This window comes from Oncorhynchus keta, chromosome 19, assembly GCF_023373465.1.
Source record: "Oncorhynchus keta strain PuntledgeMale-10-30-2019 chromosome 19, Oket_V2, whole genome shotgun sequence".
Taxonomy (NCBI): Eukaryota; Metazoa; Chordata; class Actinopteri; order Salmoniformes; family Salmonidae; genus Oncorhynchus; species Oncorhynchus keta.
Window position 1 is genome coordinate 67,701,070 of NC_068439.1, and position 13,680 is coordinate 67,714,749.

General features: G+C 41.0%; 2 protein-coding genes across 5 annotated transcripts in view; both read left to right on the forward strand.

The window, feature by feature from the left end:
• LOC118398749 (dermatan-sulfate epimerase-like) overlaps positions 1-9,622 on the forward strand; it is a 31,962-nt gene extending 22,340 nt beyond the window's left edge. For all 4 annotated transcript variants that reach the window (XM_035794405.2, XM_035794407.2, XM_035794408.2 and 1 more), the window contains 2 exons: positions 3,291-3,498; positions 3,724-9,622. In XM_035794405.2, coding sequence (XP_035650298.1) covers positions 3,291-3,498; positions 3,724-5,473 — 1,958 coding nt within the window. In that variant the 3' untranslated portion in view covers positions 5,474-9,622. The remainder of the gene's footprint in view (positions 1-3,290; positions 3,499-3,723) is intronic.
• A 1,082-nt stretch (positions 9,623-10,704) lies between these two features.
• Positions 10,705-13,569, forward strand: LOC118398752 (NADH dehydrogenase [ubiquinone] 1 alpha subcomplex assembly factor 4-like). The gene is made up of 3 exons (XM_035794414.2): positions 10,705-10,929; positions 11,309-11,400; positions 11,508-13,569. The coding sequence occupies exons 1-3, from the start codon at positions 10,788-10,790 to the stop codon at positions 11,808-11,810; spliced, it is 537 nt and encodes a 178-aa protein (XP_035650307.1). The 5' UTR covers positions 10,705-10,787; the 3' UTR covers positions 11,811-13,569.
• The last annotated feature ends 111 nt before the right edge of the window (positions 13,570-13,680 follow it).

A 13,680-nucleotide genomic window follows, 5' to 3' on the forward strand; every position in this document is an offset into this window, starting at 1 on the left:
CAGGGTGTGACAGTGCACTGTCTGATTTTGGTTATTGCTATTGTTGTTTTTGACTTATAAACAATTTATTGTGGTTAAATATTTACTACTGGTTGCTAGATTTTAATATACCTTTTAATGCCAAACTGACATTCTTCTTAGATCCTGAGAGTAAGCTAAATTTATGGGAACCGTGTGTTTTGGGGAAATGGCTTCAGCAATAAAGCTAGGGAGATGCTAATTTCAACAGGGCCTGTAGTTTCTCTTTCCCTTTTAGGACATGGCATGCCATGCATTTTTTACATTTGTGTTAAAAATGCTAAAATTCTGTTGAAGCTACATATGTAAGATTTACAGTGTATTTGAGGTTTAATAAAGGCTTCTAAGTGTTTATACAAATGTATAATAATCCACATAATAATTGATATTTATAATCCACATAATAATTCACATTTCCTGTTGCTGCAGGATTATTTTCCTGCTGTAGCAAACTGCCTTAAATTAAGATTCTACAATGCCTTTAGAAAGTATTCAAAACCCTTGACTTTTTTAAACATGTTGTTGTGTTACAGTCTGAATAAAAATGTTATTAAATATACATTTTGTGTCACTGGCCTACACATAATAACCCATAATGTCAAAGTGGAATAATGTTTGTAGAAATGTTAACAAAATGAATTTAAAAATTCAAAGCTGTAATGTCTTCAGTCAATATGTCCTGCCTGCTCCCCCTTCCTGAGCGCCAGGCTGCCCATCATTACGCACACCTGTCACCATCGTTACGCGCACCAGCGCGTATTTGTATGCACCTGGACTCCATTCCTTTGTTGATTCTCCCTTCTATATCTGTCTGTTTCTCGGTTTGATCCCAGTGTCAGCATTAATGTCGTTATGTTTCCCCTGTCCAGACGCTGTCCGGGTTTTGTTTCATGTACATTATTTATTAAACATCACTAGACTAGACTAGTAGTCTGTCCTTACACATAAAGTTTGAATAGTAATTGACTCAAGACATTTCAGCATTTCATTTTTTAAATTAATTTGTAAACATTTCTAAAAACATAATTTGTTATGGCAAGCCTAAATAAGTTCAGGAGTAAACATTTAGCAATAATAGTGTTTAACATGATTTTTGAAGAACTACCTGATCTCTGTACCACACACATACAATTATCTGTAAGGTCGCTTCGTCGAGCAGTGAATTTCAAACCCAGATTCATCCACAAAGACCATGGAGGTTTTCCAGTGCCTAGCAAAGACCTGTTGGTAGATGGGTAAAAAAGCAGACATTGAATATTCCTTTGAGTAATTAATGACACATCTGCCTGTGAAGTAATTAATTACACTTTGGATGGTGTATCAATACACCCAGTCAATACAAATGTCAGCGATTGGGTGCAGAGTTATAGCGGAGTCAGGCGCAGGACACAGGTATTAACATAACTGAGTTTACTCAAAATATCAAGCAAAATTCCAAATAGGAACATACAAAAAACACTAGCACAAAACACAACCACTAACAACATAAACAATCACGGACAGAACAGGAATGTATGCCAGAGGGTTAAATAAGGAACGTGATATGTAATAGAAACCAGGTGTGTGTGTAATACAGACAAAACAAAACGAAACTGAAACATGGATCGATGGTGACTAGAAAGCCGGTGACGTCGACCGCCGAACACCACCCGAACAAGGAAAATGGCCGACTTCGGCGGAAGTCATGACAACAAAGATACAGGCGTCCTTCCTAACTCAGTTGCCGGAGAGGAAGGAAACCGCTCAGGGATTTCACCATGGTGACTTTAAAACAGTTACAGAGTTTAATGGCCATGATAGGAGAAAACTGAGGATGGATCAACAATGCTGTAGTTACTCCACAATACTAACCTAATTGATAGAGCGAAAAGAAGGAAAACTGTACAGAATAAAAAATATTCCAAAACATGCATCCTGTTTGCAACAAGGCACTAAAGTAATACTGAAACAAATGTGGCAAAGCAATTCACTTTTTGTCCTGAATACAATGTGTTATGTTTGGAGCAAATCCAATACAACACATTACTGAGTACCACTCTCCACATTTTTTAGCATAGTGGTGGCTGCATCATGTTATGGGTATGCTTGTAATCGTTAAGGACTGAGGAGTTTTCCAAGATAAATAGCACAGGCAAAATCCTAGAGGAAAACATTGTTCAGTCATCTTTCCACCAGACACCAGACACTTGGAGATTAAATTCACCTTTTAGTAGGACAATAACCTATAACACAAGACCAATTATAAAATGGGTGGTTCGAACCCTGAATGCTGATTGGCTGACAGCCGTGGTATATCACGGGTATACCATCGGTATGATAAAATATTTATATTTACTGTTCTAATTACATTGGTAACCAGTTTATAATAGCAATAAGGAATAGCAATAAGGCACCTCAGGGATTTGTGATATATGGCCAATATACCACGGCTAAGGGCTGTGTCCAGGAACTCCACATTGCTACGTGCATAAGAACAGCTCTATATCATACCCATGGTATACCCGTGATATATCACGGCTGTCAGCCAATCAGCATTCAGGGCTCGAACCACCCATTTTATAATTGGTCTTGTGTTTTGGTTATTGTCCTTATTCCTGAGTAGCCTAGTTACAGTTTTGACTTAAATCGTCTTGAAAATAAATGTCAAGACTTGAAAATGGCTGTTTTCACAGTTTGAAGAATTTTTTAAATAATTATGTGCAAATATTGTACAAACCAGGTGTGGAAAGCTCTTAGACACTTAACCAGAAAGACTCAGCTGTTATCACTGTCAATGGTGATTCTAACATGTATTGACTCAAGGGTGTGAATACTTATGTAAATTAGATACTGTATTTAATTTTCAATAATTTAGCAAAAAACATGTTTTCACTTTGTAATTTTGGGGTATTGTCTCTAGATGGGTGAGGGAAAAAAATATTTAATACATTTTGAATTCAGGCTGTAACACATCAAAATGTAGAAAAAGTCAAAGGGTATGAATAGTTTCTGAATGCACTGTATATGTATACAACATGTACCATATTTCTTACATTTTGTAGACTACTCAAGATGGAATCATAAGAAGGTATATTGTTTGTACAACCAAACTGGACCTTGGACTGATCAGTATGTAGCGGTCACTTCAAATTTGGAAGAGTTTTATGATAATAACATTCAATATTTCCCTAACAAACCAGTATGAAAAGCCACTATTGCAGTTGCCTCCTCCTATATTTTAACTGTAAAATAATCCATATGGATATTGGCCCTGGCCTGTTCCATCTCACCAGGGTTCCAGAGGACTGTAGCCGTAGCAGATTCCAACTACAATTGGTTCTACGGGCCTGAGAGCCAGCTGGTGTTCCTGGACCGATACGTGATGAGGAACGGCAGTGGGAATTGGCTGGCTGAACTGATCCATCAGAACCGGGTGTTGGAGGGGCCAGGACAGGCCGGGAAGGGACAGAGATGGTGCACACTGCACACAGAGTTCATCTGGTGAGACTGAGTCACTCACTCTCTCTCTCTCTCTCTCTCTCTTTCGCTCTTGTCTGTTGGTTTAGTTTTACTGTTAAATATGCTGTATTGTATGGATTTAGGCCTAAAGTTTATTATCATACTGATAATTAAATCATTTACACCATTCTGAATGTTAAATAGCATTTTGAGCAAACTTAATTTGTATGTATGAAATGAATATGTTGTTGTTTTTCAATTCTGCAGGTATGATCCAAGCCTGACTCCCAGGGCTCCTGCAGACTTCGGTACATCCCAACTCCACTACTTTGAGGACTGGGGGGTCGTCACGTATGGAAGTGCTTTACCTGCAGACACCAACCACACCTTCCTCTCTTTCAAGTCGGGGAAGCTGGGTGGACGGGCCATATTTGACATTGTTCACAGGAACAAGTACAAAGACTGGATCAAAGGGTGGCGGAACTTTAATGCTGGCCATGAGCACCCTGACCAGAACAGCTTCACGTTCGCCCCTAACGGTGTTCCTTTTATCACTGAGGCTCTGTACGGGCCCAAGTATACCTTCCTCAACAATGCAGTGCTGTTCTCCCCAGCTGTCTCAGGGAGCTGCTTCAAGCCATGGGAAGGTCAGGTCACCGAGGCCTGTGACTCCAAGTGGCTGAAGTACAAGGTGGGGCTGGCGGCGGACGCCCAGGGCAGGGTGGAGGCGGCTCTCGAGAGGCAGGGGATGGTGTTCATCCGTGGGGAGGGCCAGTCGGCCTACAACCCTGACCTGAAGATCAGGAGCTTCCAGAGGAACCTGCTGCTCCTGCACCCCCAGCTGCTGGTCCTAGTGGATCATGTCCATCTGGAGACAGACAGCCCAACCAGGGCCATGAGTGCCTTCTTCCACAACACGGACCTGTCCTTTCAGGAAACCAAAATAGATGGTGTGCATGGAGCCTTTGTCAGACATGGTGAAGACCCGTATAAAATGTTCTGGATGGATGACACGGGCTTCAGTGAAAAAGGGGTATTGGGGTACTGGAACTATCCACGTGGTTACCCCTATAATGGCTCTAACTATGTGAATGTGACAATGCCACTGAGGTATCCACACACCAGGGTGGCCTATATCTTCTTTGGGCCGGGGGTGGACGTGCAGAGCTTTAGCCTGCGTGCTGATGCTAATAGGGTGGACATTTACCTGGCCACCAACGAGCACACCTACACCATCTACCTTCTGACAGGAGAGGTGACCAACAAGCCTCTGTTCGCCATGGTACTGGTGGACCAGAAGAAGATTGTGTTTGAGAAAGCAGCAGGAGTGCTGAACGACACGCCAGAGGAGGTGGAGGAGTATGTCAACGTAGTAGAGGACAACCTCCAGCATGCCAAGCCTGTTTTCCAGCAGCTGGAGAGACACATTCTGGGCAGGGTACTCAACACGGCCAGCTTCCGCAAGGCAGCTGAGCGCCTCCTACAGTTCTCAGACAAGAAGAAGACAGAGGAGGCTATCGAGAAAATGTTTGCTCTGACTAAGAAACAGGGCAAAGGAAAGGGGGCCAAGAAAGCCTTGGGGAACCTTGGGAACGAGCTCTCAGAGAGCCTGCCTGACATATTTGCACAGATCGAGGTGAGTGAGAAGAAACAGAGATCGAAGAGCACAAAGCGGATTATTGAGGAGAGCTCAGAGGAGGATGGAGACTCCAGGGCCTTTATGGATTATGGAGACTCAAATAAAGGCAGAAAGGGTGCCTTTGTGAAGGGTCGCAAGTTCAAGGAGGTCCACATGTCGGCAACAGCCAAGAGTGACAGTCTGTCAAACGTAGCCCCTTATATCAGACTATTCCTAATCTTAAACATAGCCACCTTCTTCCTGCTACTGGCTGTGTTATTGACACGCTTCCAGAGAGGCAGAAGTCTACACACCCAAAGGTGTTTCTATGGCATTCTCCTCATCGACAGCTTCATTTTACTCTGCCTCTACTCATCCTGCTCTCGAACACAGTGTTGACATCATTACGGTGCAACGACGGGGAATGTCAATGTACAGACAGACCTATTGAACTATTGTAGTTCGCTATGGGTGATTAAAATGCACCATACACCTCAGTCTGAGCCAAATCTACCTGATGGTTGTCCAGGAAATCATTCATTCCAAATAGGAATTGATAGACTTGACGATATTAAGCCAGACCACCTCTGAGATCCTAAGCTTCTGTGGAGCTTGAGAATGGAGTCTGTATAAACTTTGTCATGTACCGTTTTTAGATTAGACCCCCTGACTCATATCAAAGATCTCCAAGACTAGCCACTAAAATGCAGATGTCTCTGCCTCTTTCTGTGTACGTTTTGACATGCAGTCTAAGTCATAAATAATATAGAAAGGTCAGGTGATTGTGGAGGCCAGGTCATCTGATGCAGCACTCCATCACTTTCCTTGGTCAAATAGCCCTTACACAGCCTGGAGGTGTGTTTTGGGTCAATGTCCTGTTGAAAAACAACTGATAGTCCCACTAAGCGCAAACCAGATGGGATGGCGTATCGCTGCAGAATGCTGTGGTAGCCATGCTGGTTAAGTGTGCCTTGAATTATAAATAAATCACAGACAGTTTCACCAGCAATGCACCCCCACACTATCACACCTCCTCCTCCATGCTTCACGGTGGGAACCACATATGCAGAGATCATCCGTTCACCTACTGTACTCTGTGTCTCACAAAGACACTGCCGTTGGAACCAAAAATCTCACATTTGGACTCGTCAGACCAAAAGACAGATTTCCACTGGTCTAATATCCATTGCGGGTGTTTCTTGGCCAAGCAAGTCTCTTGTTCTAATTGGTGTCCTTTAGTAGTGTTTTCATCGCAGCAATTCGACCATGAAGGCCTGTTGAGATGTGTCTGTTACTTGAACTCTGAGAAGCATTTATTAGGGCTGCAATTTGGCGTGCAGTTAACTCTAATGAACTTATCCTCTGCAGCAGAGGTAACTCTGGGTCTTCTTTTCCTGTGGTGGTCCTCATGAGAGCCTGTTTCATCAAAGCGCTTGATGGTTTTTGTGACTGCACTTGAAGAAACTTTCAAAGTTTTTGAAATGTTCCGTATTGACTGACCTTCATGTCTGAAAGTAATGATGGACTGTCGTTTCTCTTTGCTCAAGCTGTTCTTGATGATGGACTTGGTATTTTACCAAATATCGCTATCTTCTGTATACCACCCCTACCTTGTCACAACACAACTGATGGGCTCAAACTCATTAAGAAGGAAAGAACTTCCACAAATGAACTTTTAACAAGGCACACCTGTTAATTGAAATGCATTCCAGGTGACTACCTCATGAAGCTGGTTGAGAGAATGCCAAGAGTGTGCAAAGTTGTCATCAAGGCAAAGGCTGGCTACTTTGAAGAATCTCAAATATAAAATATATTTTGATTTGTTTAACACATTTTTGGTTACTACATGATTCCATATGCGTTATTTCATAGTTTTGATGTCTTCACTATTATTCTACAATGTAGAAAATAGTCAAAATAAAGAAAAACCCTGGAATGAGTGTCCAATGAGTGTCCAAACTTTTGACTGGTACTGTATGTTCAAACAAGATATATTTTTGTGTTATTTTCTACTCTTTGCAATGAAAATGGAACAATATGCACAGATGTGCAATGTTATTGTCATTGTGTATTTGCATTTGCCTGATGAATGTGGGGACTTTGCAGATATAAAACAGTAGAAATATGTTACTTCAGGTGACAGGCGGTGGTCCTCTCTGTGTCTATAACTGCAGCTTGATACTATTGCATTCCACCAAATTGGCTTAACTGCAAAACAAAAAACATTGTCATCCCGATTTAAGTCTTGTGATATTGTTCTATAGCTGTCAGGGTCCATGTAATGTCTATCTATTCCATTTAGATTAATACACTTTTGAATATTAATTTGACTTCTGTAATAGATTTACTTTCATGCTCTCAAATGTTTGTCAACAGTATGTTGGTGAAGGCCATTCCATTATGCTAGCGTTGATTTTCCATTACAAAACCCACCTAATATAATTACACACTTGAACCTCCTGATTTTATAATGTGGCATTATTTTGAAACATTTGTCATTTACTGCCCATGTTTATTGTTGTTACTGTCTATTCTAATGGGTCTACAGGCGGCATAACAGGGATGAGGGTTTTTGTGTTATTTTGATGGGATATGTACCTTGGTAAGGAGGAAACCGCTACTCTGCTAAATATGGGATTGTTAGGGAAGGGAGAACTAAATACTAGGAGAGGGGTAGATTTTCGGTGGGTTTTGGTGGAGGAGATTTTCAGGAAATATGTAAATAGTCCTTAACCTGTACATACTGTATGTATACAGACATACAGGTAACTACAAAAATAATGGAAACACTTGAGTAAATGAGGCATACAAATTGTATTGAAAGCAGGTGCTTCCACACAGGTGTGGTTCCTGAGTTAATTAAGCAATTAACATCCCATAATGCTCAGGGTCATGTATAAAAATGCTTTGCGGGACTATATTTTGGTTACCATGGCTATAGCCCTGTAGGATAACAGTGCTCCCATCCACAGGGCACGGGTGATCACTGAATGGTTTGATGAGCATGAAATGTCTTAGTCACCACATCTCAACCCAATTGAAGACGTAGAAAGAGGAGGAAGGGAAGCGCTACTAAGGTACACAATAGTACATTTTGGTAGATAGAAGGTGCTCCTTAGGCAAAAGGGGTAAGTTGGTCATCAAAAAGAAAGGAGGACCAAGGCACTCTTCATATAATTTATTAAAATGCCTTTATTAGTATGGCATGTTCAATAGAAACAACGTTTTTAAAAACCGACACATTTCGGCTGCATGGCCTTCGTCAGGGAGTACAAAAAAAAGGAATAGAATGTCTCTTTTGAACAGCTTTTCAATTAGCCAATTGAACACTTATGGGAGATTGTGGAGTGATGTCTAAGACAGCGTTTTCCACCACCATCATCAACAAAACACCAAATGATTTAATTTCTTGTGGAAGAATGGCATCACATCCCTCCAATAGAGTTCCAGACACTTGTAGAATCTATGCCAATGTGCATTGAAGCTGTTCTGTCTCGTGTTGGCCCAACGCCCTATTAAGACACTTTATGTTGGTGTTTCCTTTATTTTGGCAGTTACCTGTATCTGTCCTCAATTTAGTGTGTGTATGATCAAGTTTTCCTCAGATCAGGAGGTTGGTTGTAGGAAGAGGATGCAGCTATCAACATTTACTCACTGTTACTCAGTCACACAGATAACAAGGAGAGACATGCAAACAAGTCTTTAGTTCCTTTGACGTGTTCTGTACATGTGAGGGTGGGCTCTGTCCAACTATCTTTGTAGGAGTCTTTCTCTCTCTGTCTGTAAGATAGACACATTCCCAGACGTGTCCTGAACATGTGCAAGTCAATATTATGGCCTAGAGCAGGGATCATCAACTAGATTCAGCCGCGGGCCGATTGTTTCTTGAGTGGATGGTCGGGGGGCCAGAACACACTTACAAATAATTTGTAGACTGTAAATTGACCGCAAGAAGCCCAAATGTACATAATATTTTACAAAAAAAGTATTATTTCATACCTTGCTTACATTTGTATATGATCACGTATACTTGGGGACAGATTTCCCAAATTAAAATCACTTATAGCTGATTTCCTGGTGTTTTTACCATTTTTTATGTCCAACAATGAAAATGTTGCTCAGAAGACTTGGGGAGCCAAATAAAACCACCTGTGGTCTGCCAGTAGCGGAACCCTGGTCTAGAATCTAGACACGTGACTCCTCAGCCTGCAAGTGGGAGGAGCTACAACCCATGACAGTGTTGCCACTAGTTGAATTCAGTTTGATTAGGTGAGTGTGGTGCTCAATACACTATACCACTATTGCCTAATCGTGCTGTATCTTGCCAATGAATTTAACTAAACTATGAGTAATGGAAGCCCTAGCCTTTTGTGACAGCGCAGAGATTTGTCTCTGGATACCGAGATTATGAAAGCACTTATGACAATCAAGTAGCAGCTTTTGGTCAGGGAATGCACGCAACAAGCAACAATCAGAATTCATTGTTTTGCCATCTCATTAAATAACAAATTTCACCAGTTTTTTTTCAATAAAGAGTTTTACGCAAGATCTCAAATGTGTCTCTTCTGTCTCAAATGTTGTGATGATGTGTAATAAACTTGAATTGAGTTACTTAGATAATAATTTGAGTTACAAGACAATGAGTCCATCATTAATCTCAATGCCTGCATTCAGAGGTGATCAGACCGTCAGAAACATTTCGTCGGTAGTGTGACAGCCAGGCCAAAATCATATTTTACGTAAACCATCACCTTTGAAACATTTCCAACATTGCTCAAATGCTACTTCACCTGACAGTTCCTATGAGTGTGAGTAGTGGCGCCCAAGTCAATGTCATTTCAGCAAAAGAATGTATGTGTTTCGAATAATGTATGCTATGGTATTTTGAAATGTGGTATTTGTCCTTGCCAGTTGATCCTTGCCAGATGTGCTCTGTAGTGTTCACATATGTAAAGGTGACTTGGTTGGTTAAACTATTCAAGAGATATACAACACCTTCATGGCTCCCATATAACTCAAACCCAAGTCAGACTCACTCAAACTTAACCTATACATAAACTAACAAATACAGATTTTATATTTATTGCATTTATGAAGGTAAAACCTGCTATATATGTTTTTCTACAAAGTAAAAAGACTAAAAACCTGTATGACTCTAGTGTTACCTTACTACAATAACCAGTCCTCTTTGGTCATAGGCCTACAGTGCCTCCAGAAGTGTCACTCACACTCACTAATACTAGAACAAACACTGAACTATAGGCCGCCTACACCAAAGAGGCTGGGAGACTAAGGACACAGCTGGCACTTAAACCAACTAGCAAAAGCCTAAAACGGAGCCTTAACCCTAACCTTAACCAAACCCATAACCCTGACCCTAACCCAAACCTTAACCTAATGTTTTATAAATTAAATATCGGTTTTGTCGTCAGGCGCCTGCGTGTCCTTATAGCCTTTTCCAGAGGCATCATACTGTTTCCATCCTCTGCCTGCTTGTCTACCTACACTGTAGGTTACTGTACTGAAATGACTCCAAGGATCTGCTACCACCTGCTGGTAAGTGTGTCTCCAGTGAAATAATGAATGTGGAACCAAGATGCTTGATGTTCTCCGGGCCACACGGGTTCGCTGTGGAATTTCCAGCTACCATGATATAACTTTCTCGCTCTCCGTTAAAATTGTTGGACGAACTTCACCGTTCCCAGGGTTGATTATGCCAAAAATGGGGGCACGCGTTGCACGGTTGTTTAGGAATTTTAATTTAGAAAACCGGGTACATCGTGAGATCGGGAAGGCAAAACCTGAAGCGGCACCTCGACATCAGACCCACATTGATCCTGTTCAGAGTACACAGAGTGAGTACATACATAGGACTTTATGTCATTGCAATGACGTACTGTTGACTAGCTCCAGACAGTACTTAGCTAACTCAAATCCGAGGGTCATCAAAGTCAGGTACGCCTGCCAGGCTAGCAAGTAACGTTAGGTAGCTAGTAAAGCTTACTCTGTACTGGGTGGTGTTTCGTACAGCTTAGTTAACTAATTTGAAACCAAGGTTTAAGTGTGGGTGAATGTGTGGTGACTATCAGTTTTCCAATTATGTTGCAAGCACATAGCTAGCTATCTATGTAACTTTACCAGCAAAGATTCCTAGTGTGTCAGTATGCAAATTCCCCATCCATCACTAGGGTTCACCCTCTACCTCCATGCTCGGGCTGATTCTGTTTCCTTCAGTTACTGAGATCTCTGATGCCATCCACAAGAGAAACGACCCTCTACTGGGGTTCCTGAAGTCGGTTTATGTGGAATCAAAGGATCCTACAGAGGTGAGCCTAAATAATGACTATTACATTTTAATTTCAGTGATGGATTATTTGATAGCTAGGCCTTTATCTGTGCTTGATTATAACCCTACTCTGTTTGATCCTAATAGGCGCCAAAGGAGGTGACTGAGGAGAAAGAGGAGCGCAGGCCTCTAATTTCCTGCCTACCTGGGGACCCCTATGGTATTGTTGAGATCATTGATGTCCCTAAAGGCAAACTGTCTATTATTGAGGCCCTCCAAGCTCTCAACAGTCATAAGAATGCTCCCCAAACATGGACATTGGACAAGGTTGCCCTGGAGTACTCTCTTGACTTGAAAGATACTAAAGCACTTCTGGAGCATTTCATCCCCTTCGAGGTTAAGATCATACCACCAAAGACGGAGGATGCAAAGAAGATCAAAGATATCTAGGACGAATATGCATTATTCCTGGTCTTTAAACACAACAGCCATCAGCCAAGTGTATTAATTATTGTTGTCCTCGTCCAGATGAAACTGCAATATTTGGAGTTCTACATACTGTAATGAAATGAGGGAGAAGCATGAGGTATGATTTGAATGCATGTTGACGTTTATTGTCATGAATCTTGTCCTGGAGGCAGAAATGAGTGATTTCCGCTAGATGTCAAAATTGGCTATATATTAATTAAGACAATTGGATATTTGGTTAGAGTTAAGCAGTAGGATTAGCAGTTGTGGTTAAAGGGATACTTGGGGATTTTGGCAATGAGGCATAAAATGGTATCCACAAGTTAATCTGCCTCTGCAGAAGTAAATAAAGGGCCACACTGCCAAAATCCCGAAGTATCCCTTTAAGGTTAGGTTTAAATCAGATTTTCTGGCTGTGCCAGCTAGTCACCACTCTGCAGAGCTGCCTCCAGGGCAAGATTCATGACAATAAATGATAACCTGCCATTTGAACCCAGTACCCTTGGGTCCAGAGCTAGACATGTTACCACTGCTCCAAAAATATGGCGTCCTTGTGGAGGTGGTAATCAGTGTTATAAACACCAAGGTCGTAACAATAAAAACATAATTTGTGACAGCATATTTCAATCTCAATACACATTTACTAATCACATTAAAGATGAAATCTGCAGTATGGGGAAACGGCACCACTGGCCACCCCACCATCGTTGTTATCGTTTTTTCCAAACTGCGGAGCATCAGCATAGTAAAAAAATGAATCTACATATTGTGCTCCACTATTGCGTGTGCAATGATGTCCGAGGGGAGAAAACGGTGTTTGTTGTTTGCAGTAACTTCTTTGTTGTAATATCTCAAATGGACGTGGCTGTTTCCCCATTAAGGATTCCTGCTTTATAGTTATGACTGATAGCTATGATATTTGGCCTGCAAATTAATGAATGATTATTGACAAATTACTTTTATTTAAGGGCTTCATCCCTGTATGTTGAGTCATAAGGCTACATGTTCACATACAACTGATCCCAGTTACAAAACTGGTTCTAAATGCTAGTAAGTTGTCACTTACCAGTTGTGCATCTCTCTGCAAGTATCAAGCTACTCTACTCTTTAATTTGACATTTATATAAACAAATGTTCTGTATGTTTGTCAATCCTGTTCCAAGAGTGGAAATCATTCAATATATTTAACTTGTTTTTGTCTTCCATGTGTGCCCCAATATGTCATGATATGTAATCCTCCAGTGTGTATCAAGTGAGGCCTGCAGTTTGCAATGACCAGTGAATGTATCTCTGTGTTCAGTGTGGGGATATCCTGCCAAGACCTATAGTTTAAATATAAATGCATTGCTGGGACATTTCATGAAAGAGTGAATAATCAGGATGCCATTATTTACTTGTCACTAATGTTGATGAAGATGTGAATTAAAGGGATGTTTGAGAGACGTTTAATACATTTGAAATGTAATTCATGTGTAAATAGATTGATTTATTATGGAAGGGGGTGCCCATGTAATAAAAAAAGTATTGTATTGTAGGGTTCATACTTGGACAGTGTCATGTTCTGTGGCCTACTCCACATTGTGATTAAGTTATAAACTCTTATTCATGAGATATGAGTAGTGGGTTCTTTGTTGATTCAGTAGCAATTTTGTGAGGTTACTTTGGTTTGATGGTCTCAGTTTTCACAGCTTGCTGCAAACGCACAATTTTTGCAAAATAAAGGACATTGTTTTTAAAAGTTGTTTTAATGTAGGCCTTTTTATGGCAAGGAAATTCCAGAATGTTCCTCAGCAGTTATCAGTCTTCCTGTTCCAATGTGTGTTCCCATTTTACAACCGGATGTAACTAGAAG